Genomic DNA, 10,960 nt, shown 5'->3' on the forward strand with positions numbered 1-10,960 from the left:
TCAAGTGTTCAGATTTTACTGGGGGTCACAGGTGACTGAGGGTGACATGCTGTCCCTGCCTCAAACCCCACCCTGTTCTCCATTCATAGCCTCTGACCACAGGGGATATGCAGTGGTGGTCCCATTTCTATAGGGATGGGGGCCTCATTGGACAAGAAGATCCTGCTATTTGTCACTCTTGCCAGCTGTCATGCCCGCCGTGCTTCCAGGCTCTCCAGCACCTGCGCAGCCTGGGTCTTGGCTTCCTGTAGGAGGCTGGAGATGCGTTGGTGAATCTGAGGGACACATTGAGGTGTGGGGTCACCCTATGCCTGACTGGCCTGCAGTAGCTGTCCATACAGGCCAGACCCCACAGTCACCTCCTGCCCTCCGCCTGCCTGCCACTCAGATGCCTGGGTGTTCTGGGAAGCACCTCTGAGGTCTCCCAGCATGGGCAGAAGTGTGGGGACAGCCAGGTTCACAGACTCCAACACAGAGCTGCGACCCATACCCAGAGGGACAACACCCATTGCAGGCAAGGGTGAAAGAGGCCATGGGCCAACATGCCAGGTCAGAGCTCAGCTCTGAGTCATCACCCAAGATGCCCCGGAGTAGGGCTGGGGATGGCAGGACCCAAGAATGGGGGCTTCCCTGGGAGTGAGGAGGACACACAGGGGGCATGCTGGAGGTGGCAGGTGCAGGTCAGGAGCTGCTGGGGGCTGGGGAGATAGCTCAGTGGTAAGCACAAGGTCCTGAGTTTGATCCCTGGTACCACCAAAAAAAAAAAAAAAAAAAAAAAAAGAGCTGCTAATGGCCACTGAAAGGATACTTTAATATGGTGAACTACACATCCCACAAGTTCTCCTTTAAGAATAATAATAATGAAAGATAATAGTAATAATGAAAATTATGACCCACAGCCACAGCTGCTAATATTGTTCCCCAGAACCCATGACTCCTCCAGCCCCCAAGATGCTAGCTTCTAGAGTCCTCTACCTAGGAGGCTCTGGAGAGAGGAGACATGAGACAGGGGTAAGCATGGGAAGGGAACACAGCACAGTCCCCAGATGATGCTTTCTCCAAGCCTGTACAGCCCCTAGTCACACCGCACAGAGCCTACCACTCACCTGGTCCCTGAATGCCTCGTCAACCACGTCCTGCAGGTTGGTGAGCACATTGAAGTATGCACCAAACACGCTTGTCTCCAAGGCTTTGGCCGCTACCTGTAGGGAAGCCAGGAAGCCAGGCTGGCTCCCAAATCACGGACAGCAGGGCTCCCACCTCACAGGAAGGTCACCTGGCCCAGACCCAAGGCTGCACCCCAGGGCCCATGGAGGGGTCTGGGCCAGGACACCGAGCAGCATCTTCAGACCCCAGGACCAGACCCTGGACATGGTATCTCTCTTATAAAGACCCTACAGACTGTGCAGTCCTAGGGTGACCACAAGGTGTCAAGTTGTGGCTCTGTCCTGTGCTATGTCCTCCATGCCATGATGGGAGTGGTGTCCATCTCTACCAGCTATCTGGGGTCTTTTCTAAGGACAAGGAGGGGACAAAAGGAAGCAGGAAGGACAGCATGTCCACTGCTGCCAGGAAGTGCTCAGCCCTAAACAAGACCTTAAAATGGGTCCTCTTCCTCAAGGACAAGCAGAGACCACCCACAGAGTCCACAGAGTGCCAGCATTCCAGGACCTGCATGTCAGAGCGGCAAGCCAGGTTCCCACAGAGGGCCAGCTCCCGCAGCATTGGCCACAGCAGGGACACCGTCTCCGCCAACTCCAGGGGCACTTTGACTGCCTGCCTCAGTCCCTCCTGCAGGGCAGCTGCACGTCTGGAAGGGAGTGGACAATGGTCTGGGCAGGGGGCAAGGGCTCACTCTGACCCCAGGCCTCCCATCAGGGCCAAGCACACAGGGCCCCAAGGAACATGAGATAGTCACCCAAGGCTCCTCTGGCAGGGCCATCCTGGCCATTGGCACCCACCTATTCCCCTCCTCAGGCGTGTTTCTGGGCAGTCTCATCGCCTCCTAACAGGGAAAAGATCATTACCATGAGTGATCAGCAGCTTGTCCATCACCATGCTCGAGGGAAAGTGGGAAAAGACAGACTGCTGGGACAAAGGAGCAGCCGAGGGGCACATTGACATGCCACACTTCCAGTGCCAGCATTGCCAGGGCTGCATGACCATAAGCACAGGCCAGGAAAAGTGCTCTGAGAATGGGCTTTGTGAGGCTCTGTGGTTAACGGCCCTTGGTACTGGCTGCTTGAAGGAGAGGACACACTAGGAAATCAGAGACCACGGGGGCATAGAGAGAACAGTGACCCGCGCTGTCTGGGTCACTGTTTCGTAGAGGATTGTGGGCCTGGGTAACCCAATACTCTGCCCAGATACTATCTGAAAGCTCAAGGAAGCCTCACCCCAAGTACCAAAGTCAAGTTAATGTGACACAGGCAACTATGCTCAACCAAACTAGAGTCAAGTGAGTTAGACCACAAAGAGAAGAGTTGTACTGAACACAGAGCAACTCTAGCCTTAACCCTAAACATCATCTTAACCCACCCTATTGCTAACCTACCCTAGTCCTAATCCTATCCCCAATGCTAACCCTAGCCCTAATCCTAATCCCAAACCTAAACCTAACCCTAACAACTATAAAGCTAATTCCAACAACAACCTAACTCCAATCCCTAACCCTGCCCAAACCCTAACCCTAATGCATATCCCAATCCTAACCATAAAGCAAACCCTGACTAAACCTATTCCAAAACCCCAACCCCCAACTGCAAAGTCAACCATAACCATAACCCTAATCTTAACCACAACAGTAACCCTAACCAAACAACAAACCCAACCCTGGCTACAACCTGAACTGCAAACTCAATCCTAAACCTAAGCCTCATCATCATCCATAATCAACCTAAGCCTGCTAGCTAACCCCCAAAAAATCCTAGCATTAATTCAAATACACAATCCTCACCTTACCCTAATATCTAGCCATACCCCTAACGCTAACCCCAACCCAGTTCCAACACCACTGGCCATCTTGAGGCCAACAGAGATTCTTCAAGAAGGAAAAGTTAAACCTAGATGCCTGAGAACTGCCTCAGATGAAATTAAAAGTGCACACCGGTGATCAACTATAACTATAACCATAATCCTAATCCTAACCCTAACTCCAACCATAACCATAGTCCTAATCCTAATCCAACCTCAACCCTTACCATATTCATAATTCTAATCCTAACCCCAACTCTAATCCCAACCTCTCCCTAACCCACAGCAAGAGAGCTATTTCCTGGCCTCTGTGGCTCCCTAGTCACTCAGGCCAACGAGTCCCTCCAATATGTATCTGCGGTCACTGTGTTCTTCCTCCAGGATTTCTGTGCCTCATCCAGCTGCTGACATAGTCTTCTCTGGGTCTCTCTTCCTCTAGGTCTGAGGACTGGGGTGCCAGCTCACCTCCTGGAGGCCATAAGCCTCTCGTAGCTACAGCCTGCGTGGTGTGGCCTGCACCACTCACAGGCTCCTGGCCTAGCAGGGAACATGAGCCACAGCCTCCCCAGACCCACCCATCCCCATGTCTCCCCAGGCTCTGCTCACCAGGCAGGCAGCAAAGGCCTGGGCATCAGCGTCCACCAGAGAGGCCAGCCGGGCCACTGCCTTGTGGAAGGGTGGGATCAGCCGCCTCATGGCTGCATCCAGGTGTTCAAAGCGGCGGCGCCCATAGGTCATCTGGCCAGCCATGCAGGCCAGCGCAGCACCCTAGGGACAGATATGTGGGCTTCTCTGTCTTGGGGATGGGATGGGGTCACTCTTGTAGGGTCCTGCCCTTTGGGATCCCACACTTGTAGGTCTCTCCCTTTGGGGCCCCACTCATGACTCCCTCCAACCCCAGGTCACTCCCAGCCCCCATGCTCACCATGGCACCAGCAGCTGCTGCCACTGAGCCACCACCCGGGGCTGCTGAGCGTGCAGCCACCTCATGGACAAAGTTATGGAGGGACGAGTCCAGCAAGCTCTGACCTGTGTTGTCAGGGACTAAGTACCTGTGGGGAAGGGCTCAGTGGCAGGGACAGGGTTGTGACCCCATGAGGGTCTCACAGGGTCCCTAGGCAACAGACCTCTGAGAACAGGGAAGGGGTGGAGGGAGGGGCAAAAAAGAAAGATAGGACTTGGAGAGGGGATGGGGATGGGGATGGAGAGCCACTTACTCAATGACACGCTCTCTGGGATTGAAGGGCACCAGGGAGTCCAGGCCCAGCCTGCTTACCACCTGCCAAGTAGGTACCTGGCCTCAGTCCCTGCCTGTATATGCCAGGTATTCCTCAGCTATCTCTGAGTTCTGCCTTCTGGGAGATAAGGCAGGCTGCAGCCGCCCACAACCTACACCCCACCCCCCGAAGCCCTGCTTACCAGGCCCTGCCAGATTGTTATACACTGCCTTCCTGCAACCACCAGAAAGTGAGACCAGAGAAAGGGGCTGCCCACTGGTCCCACATGCCCCACATCCACTGAGACTCCAGTCCTAGCATCTAGCAAGTTCTTAGTGTGGGACCAGCCTTGCCACTAGTCCCTAGAGTGGGAGGGACAGTGACCATCCAGATCCAAAACAAATTTGTAAAATAGATAAAAATAAAATAAAGTTATAACTCCTGTTTGAGATTAGAACTCAGCATACCCACCAAAACTCTAGCACTTCACAGAGCCTGAGGCCAGTGATGCCTACTCCCTGTGTCAGGGGTCCCTTCCCAGAGAGAGCAGAAGGGTCAGGAAACTGACTGGGCATGGTCTTCAGGAGCAAAGAGCTGGGTGGCAGAATCCACAAGCTGTGAAGCAAGCTCTGCACAGATGCTTCAGGAAGATGAAGAGAATGCTCAAGATGAACACAGCCTACCAGGCCACCTGGAGTAGTCACTCATGGCCAGACGCCACCAGCCCTAAGGCTGAGACGCTGCCCCACTGCAGCCCCTCCCAAGTGGAAAGGTTTTGAGCCTTCAGAGAATGGGGTCAGACTGAGCCCCCATATGGTGAGTAAGGAAAACCGCCCTAGAGGAAGGAGCTGAGCTTCTCCCATTCTACCTTCTCCGTGGGTGAGGCAGGAAAATGTCTCCCAGAAATTCCTGGTTCCAACAGAGTTCCCACACTCAGCTCCCACTGGCCATGTTGAAGCCAACAGGGATTATTCAAGAGGGAAAAGTTAAACCTAGATGCCTGAGAACTGCCTCAGATGAAATTAAAAATGCACACTGGTGATCAAAACCACACAAAACAGCAAGAAAGGAGCAGCCACCGTGAGACAGCCACAGCAGAAGCAGCACTGTGCAAAAGCAGGCCTGACCTAACCACACCTCACAGCCTGTGCTCCATGCCCAGCCAGTCTGGCACCCACCAGCCTGATCCGGTGCTCCTCCTCCAACACGAACAGGTTTTCCCTGTGGCAGTAGAAGGCGGCAGCATCCAGCAGGGCCTGCAGGGGCACCAGGCCCACCAGCTGCGAGCCCACTACAGGAAGGCTCAGCTCCTGCAAGTGGTAGTGTCAGTATGGGGCAGCAGAGCCCCAGGGTTGTGGAGCACAGGCACCCACCCTGCCCACCTGCGCTTCCCTGCAGGTCTCCTCGAAGACTGTGTGCAGCCCCATGACCTCAAAGTCCAGGAGGTTCATGGACACCTGAGCCAGGTTCTTCTCTTCCAGGTACCAGCCTATGCCCTGCACCTTCTTCAGACGGCCTGGCTGCAAAGGAGGCATGTGTTTCAGACACTGCCTGGCCCTGCCCACCTCCCTGCTGCTGCTGCTGCTGCTGCTGCTGCTGCTGCTGCTGCTGCTGCTGCTGCTGCTGCTGCTGCTGCTGCTGCTGCGTACTGGATGCTAGCGTCTGCACCAGGAAGATGCTGCAGCTCTCTTCACTCTATAACTCTTTTACCCAGGCTTTACAGGGAGGGGCAGGGAAAGGTCATTCACAGGCAAGCTGAGGTCCCAAGGTCAGGCGCAGGAATGCCCACCCCTCCAGACCCCACACACTGCCCATACCAATCCTGAGGCCTGGGGACATTGATATGGGATCAGTGTGACCTGTCTCCTGTCTCCCTGCTGGTTGTGGTAGATGGTTCTGATTTTGCCTTTGAAGCCCAGAAGATCATTCACTTTGTGGGTGCTATGAACAATGGAAATGAGTGGTGGTACACTGGGAACCCACGCCTCATGTCAGGGGCCCAGGTTTTAGGAGGGGACAGGAAGGCTGGCTGGGTCCCCACCTCCTTCACCAGTGGTCTGTGTCATCTACATGGGATCTGCACTCTGACAGGGTGATGTTGAACCACTGTGTCCTGCTGGTGGGGTCTCTGAGGCACCAGGGGGACCTGAACCATGTGGGGACAGGGGGCATCTGGGGTCAGGAGACAGCTGTCCTGTGGCCCTGGAGAGGTCAGAATTTAACCACAGCATAGCCCTTGTCACAGCACAGACTTCCCAGCGTCCAGCACCTGAACCTCAATCTGAGGCTCCAGGGCTTGAACTGCAGAGCCCCTGTAGGCAATACCCCCCCATCCCACTGTGGCCATGCCCTGGAGCTACAGGGCCCCAAAGACAGGCAACCCACTTACCTGCTCCTTCCCACGACCCTGCTCTCGCAGGTTAAGGGCAATGCGGTGGGCCTGCTCCTTGGTGGCCAGCAAATTGATATTGAAGGCAATGAGGAACTTTCGCGCCCCTGTGACAGTGGCTCCCCAGCTGGGGACAAAGTTGCTAGGGCCAAAGTCGGGGGCCCATTCAGCCTGCTTGAGCTGCAGAGGGGTTGCCCAGGTGAGGAGGAGCCCAGACCCATGCCGCACGGTGGCCACCCCTCTGGCCCAGCCCCAGCACCTTCTCAGGCAGCCCCTCGTACTCTCCTGCCCGGATGGCTGGCAAGGTGCGACGACTGGCCATCTGTGCTGCCTCACCATACAGGTACACTGTAGGGAGCCGGCAATCAGGGAAGATTAAGGCCCTGCCCCAAGGGACCAGGCAGGGCCCTTCTCCAGCCTCCAGCTGAGTGACCTATGCCCCAACACCTGGGCTTCACAGGGTGGATGTCACAGCCTGTCCCTGATGGACACAGACAGGACAGCCACCCACCCTGTCCAAACACCAACAGGAGAAGGGGTGGTACGTAGAGTGTGGGAAGTGCTGACAGGACACTTGACCTCCCTTCTACAATCATTTCATCGTGTGACAAATACAACCTCAGATAAAGGGACATAGAAGACACACAACTAGCCCATAGTCCAAGCACATGGTCCAACCTGGACACTGGCCAGGCCTGCGGGCCCATTTCATGCCATCTACATGGACCTATACCATCTATCTCCCACCGTCCAGAGGATGGACACAACCTGTCCCCAGTTCAGATGTTTGTTCCCAGTCATTCTTTTGATTAGGCTAATTCCTCAAAATGAAAGATTTTTCATGCCCATTGACTCAGTTTACTGGACTGCTCAACAGCAAGGCTAAATGATCCCTGCTGCTGGGGAGCTCAGAACTGAGTGTGTAGGGCTGGGCTGCATTAGGGTTTCTTTTTGTGTTCATTCTATTATTAGGGACAAGGGAATTTCCTGCATTGTGCAATTGTTCACTCATGGTGTTTTTTGTTGTTTTGTTTTTGGGGGTCTTTAGTGGGGGCCTATTTCTTTGGAGTTATTTTCAGTATTGCAAGTTAAACCCAGAGCCTTGCACTGAACTACATCATCACTTTTTTTTTTTTTTTTAGACAGGATTTCACTAAGTTCCTAAATTACTCCTGTTGAGCTCAGATGTGCCCTCCTCTGCCTCAGTTCCCAGAATGCTGAGATTACAGGCATGGTCTCTGTGCCCAGCTATGTTCTACACCTTTCAAGTAAACCTTTGCAGATGGCACTCAGGAAGCTGGAACAGAGCCCCTCCTAGGCACTCACCGGGCACGTTGAGCTCCTCTGCCAGCCGCTGGCCAAAGGCCTTGGCACAGAGCACGCAGTCCTCCATGCTGACACCCCTCACTGGGATGAAGGGGCAGACATCCAGAGCACCCATGCGAGGGTGCTCCCCTGCAAGGGGGCAGGCAGGGTTTCAGGGACACCCTGGTCACCCCCCTTGGTGGCTCCACTGGCCACAGGGTAGTGGCTGGTTTTAGGTGCCCCATGTCAATCCCTTGGCTGGCAGCCCTGAGGGACCAGATGACACCACAGAGGCCCCAAGACTTAGGGCAGCAGTGGGGCTTCAGGCATTTGGCACCTCAGGCAAGCCAATCTCTCTCTACTACAATTCACAACTTCTGCAGCATTTGGGCTGGAGCTCCCTCTTGGCACATGCTGGCCAGGCAGCAGTATGATCTTAGCCAGGCTCCACACTTAGCCCTGGTCCACCCAGCACCTTTCCCATCCCCAGGCATAGACACAGCCATGCACCAGACCCCTGATCTTGCCTCCACCTCAGGCTGGTCCCTCCAGTCCCTAATCAGCCTCTGATCTACTGGCTCCCCACCAGGGACAGCTGGTACCCTGGCCTCTGACCTACTTGAGCTCCACTGACCTTTGCCCCTGCCTACCACCCCCATTCTGTTTGGTTTTGCCACAGTTGACAGGTCAGTTTCCGGGATCATGTCCCCTGCCCCTATCTCAAGGTCTCCGCAGAGCCACTGCTGGCTACCTCAGCTCCCAGGATCCAGACAGTGATACCATTCCTCCCCAGAAGGGATCCCCCAACCCTTCTTGCTCCAGGGCCCTGGCCTACTCCTGTTTTGTTCCATCTACTCCACCCAGGGAAGAGAAGCCAGAGGAATCAGAGCCCACCAGTTCTAGGCTAGAGTAAAAGAGAAGCCCACCCTATGGGGCACAATCCCTGAGCCACCCTTCACTGGGACACAGGGACCAGCAGGGACCTTGAGACAGAGACTCATGTCTACCTCAGCCCATGCTTACCTCGGTGCCTGCTCATGTCGATGAGCTGCCAGGCTGTGTGGGCAGCATTGAGTGCACCCTTAACCACACTCTCCGGCTGCCCCACAAAGGTGTAAACAGTGCGGTTGGTGGATGGACCTGCATCCACGTCCAGCAGCACACAGCCCGGGGTCTGCGTGATGGCCGCTGATATGGCATCGATGACCTGGAGACAGTGCCAGGCTCAGCCCCAGCCCAAGAAGGAACTCAGGGCACACCCAGGCTGGGTGGTGCTGAATATCTGTGGGGTTGTCAGGCCCAGAAGGAGGGGACCTGGCCCCTGTGGCCAGGCTTAGAGGCTACCTTGCTCTCCAGTCCCTTGGTGGGAGCCTGAGATGTGGGTGGAAGGACAAGAATCTCCAGAAAGGAGCAGGGGCTCAGGGCCCATTCCTGGGGTCCTGCCTGACCTCTGTGCCTCAGTTTCCTTGTGGGTTAAGTGATAATAACAAGAAGGGTAGGGGAGGATCACTGTGACATCTGGGTCAATCCTCAAGGACCTCCTTTTCAGAGAAAGGCACAAGTCCTTCACAGATCTCCCAGTGTCCAAGGCCCCGAGACTATCCGGCTCCCCCCACCACACCTTCCCTCTCTTCAGCCTGAGTTCCCAGTCTCACCTCTTTGTTGTTCCCCTCGGAGAAGTTGGGGACACATTCCACCAGCTGGGACATGGCCAGCACCCTGATCTGGACTCCTCGCAAGGAAGGAGGTGTAAGGACCACTGCTCTGGGGTGGCAAGGTCCTTATTTCCCTAGGGGCCACCCACAGTGGGCTTCTTATTAACCAGGAGGGGGTGGCTCTCCAGGGCAGCATGTGACCAGACCAGGGAGCTTGGGCTGAGGACACTGGAGGCCCTGGAGGGGTAAAATCTGGCTGGGGGCACATTACTGGGCTCTGGCTCACCATGGCCTAGGGCTGCCCATGGGCCTCTCTGGTGACCTTGGGCTGTGATTTCCTGGTCCATCTCTCCTAGCACAGGCCCTCCAAAGAGGTCAGCCCAGCGCCAAGGGCATGGAAACAGCGTGTGTGTGTGTGTGTGTGTGTGTGTGTGTGTGTGTGTGTTGTGCATGTGTGTGTGGGTGTGTGAGTATGAGCATATCTGGTGTCAGGATACACATATATGTGGATGCTGGTGTTCATGTGAAATGGATGTTGGGTTTCTGCCTGGTGGATGTTGCTGTCTGAGTGGATTTTAGTGACTGCATACAGGAACACATTGTGGGGAGGATGGGTGCTGCGTGTCTGTTATTTGCCATAAGTGTCAGTGCACTCCCCAGGGAGCTACCCAGGAGGTTGAGGCAGGAGGATCATAAATTTGAGTTCCTCCTGGACAATTTAGTAAGACTGTCTCAAAATTTTAAGAAAGGGCTGGGGATATAGCTCAGTGAGGCCTTGGTTTAATCCCAGGTATCATAAAAATAAAAGGAATGCATGAATGAATAAATAAAGAAAGTAGGATTTCCTTCTGCATGACTGTGCTGGCCACATAGGGACACTAGACCCCAGCTGTTCTAGGAATGTAGGGACACCCCAGCCTTAATGCCTTGCCCACATTTCAAACCTGGAGCCAGCACCTAATGTTGAGTGCTCTTAAAGTTCCACAGGCCTCTCCTAGGAGTGGCCCCCAATCTTTGTCTCATAGGGTCTGAGTTGCATCTTCCTACGGTAGTGCTGGGGTGGCCACAGAGAGGAAATCTGTGTGGCTCTGGAGACCGTATGTCTCCAGCAGCAGCTCAGGGGACTGGGAAGAGTCAAGACTCTCAGGAGCAGTGGCAAACAGTCCCCCAGTCAGGGTCCTATGTCTCGAGGCTGGGAGGAAAGGAAGGATCTCCTGTGGAATGAATCATGTCCTCCCCAAGTCCTTGTGTTGAAGCCCTAATACTCAAGGTTTCAAGATGCAGTCATATTTGAATACGGGGTCTTTAAAGAACTCTTTCAGAGCCTTTTTACCAAGATGGCGCCGAAAGCAAAGAAGGAAGCCCCTGCCCCTCCCAAAGCTGAAGCCAAAGCAAAAGCTTTGAAGGCCAAAAAGGCCGTG

General features: G+C 54.7%; 1 protein-coding gene across 2 annotated transcripts; it reads right to left on the reverse strand.

Moving 5' to 3' along the window:
- Positions 1 to 9,658, reverse strand: Ftcd (formimidoyltransferase cyclodeaminase). 2 transcript variants are annotated; one of them, XM_004631814.2, is made up of 14 exons: positions 9,540 to 9,658; positions 8,908 to 9,091; positions 7,906 to 8,034; positions 6,839 to 6,927; positions 6,580 to 6,759; positions 5,573 to 5,710; positions 5,369 to 5,500; positions 4,191 to 4,252; positions 3,899 to 4,025; positions 3,580 to 3,741; positions 1,962 to 2,005; positions 1,672 to 1,810; positions 1,107 to 1,202; positions 1 to 275 (listed from the first exon to the last, which is right to left on the reverse strand). In XM_004631814.2, the coding sequence occupies exons 1-14, from the start codon at positions 9,591 to 9,593 to the stop codon at positions 189 to 191; spliced, it is 1,623 nt and encodes a 540-aa protein (XP_004631871.1). In that variant the 5' UTR covers positions 9,594 to 9,658; the 3' UTR covers positions 1 to 188. The 2 variants fall into 2 exon arrangements, with proteins under 2 accessions (XP_004631871.1, XP_023571828.1); XM_023716060.1 differs by lacking the exon at positions 5,369 to 5,500.
- Between the last annotated feature and the right edge of the window lie 1,302 nt (positions 9,659 to 10,960).

This window comes from Octodon degus, unplaced genomic scaffold (assembly GCF_000260255.1).
Source record: "Octodon degus isolate 3935 unplaced genomic scaffold, OctDeg1.0 scaffold00045, whole genome shotgun sequence".
In the NCBI taxonomy this organism is placed as follows: Eukaryota; Metazoa; Chordata; class Mammalia; order Rodentia; family Octodontidae; genus Octodon; species Octodon degus.

What these genes read in the sequence shown, in the direction of transcription:
- Ftcd (XM_004631814.2), bottom strand. Translation starts at nt 9,593, where the DNA reads ATGTCCCAGCTGGTGGAATGTGTCCCCAACTTCTCCGAGGGGAACAAC. An exon ending in AGGGTCGTGGGAAGGAGCAG is followed by an intron (nt 5,711 to 6,579) that starts GTAAGTGGGTTG and finishes CCTCCTTTGCAG; the next exon opens with CCAGGCCGTCTGAAGAAGGT. An exon ending in CAGCAGCTGCTGGTGCCATG is followed by an intron (nt 3,742 to 3,898) that starts GTGAGCATGGGG and finishes ATCTGTCCCTAG; the next exon opens with GGTGCTGCGCTGGCCTGCAT.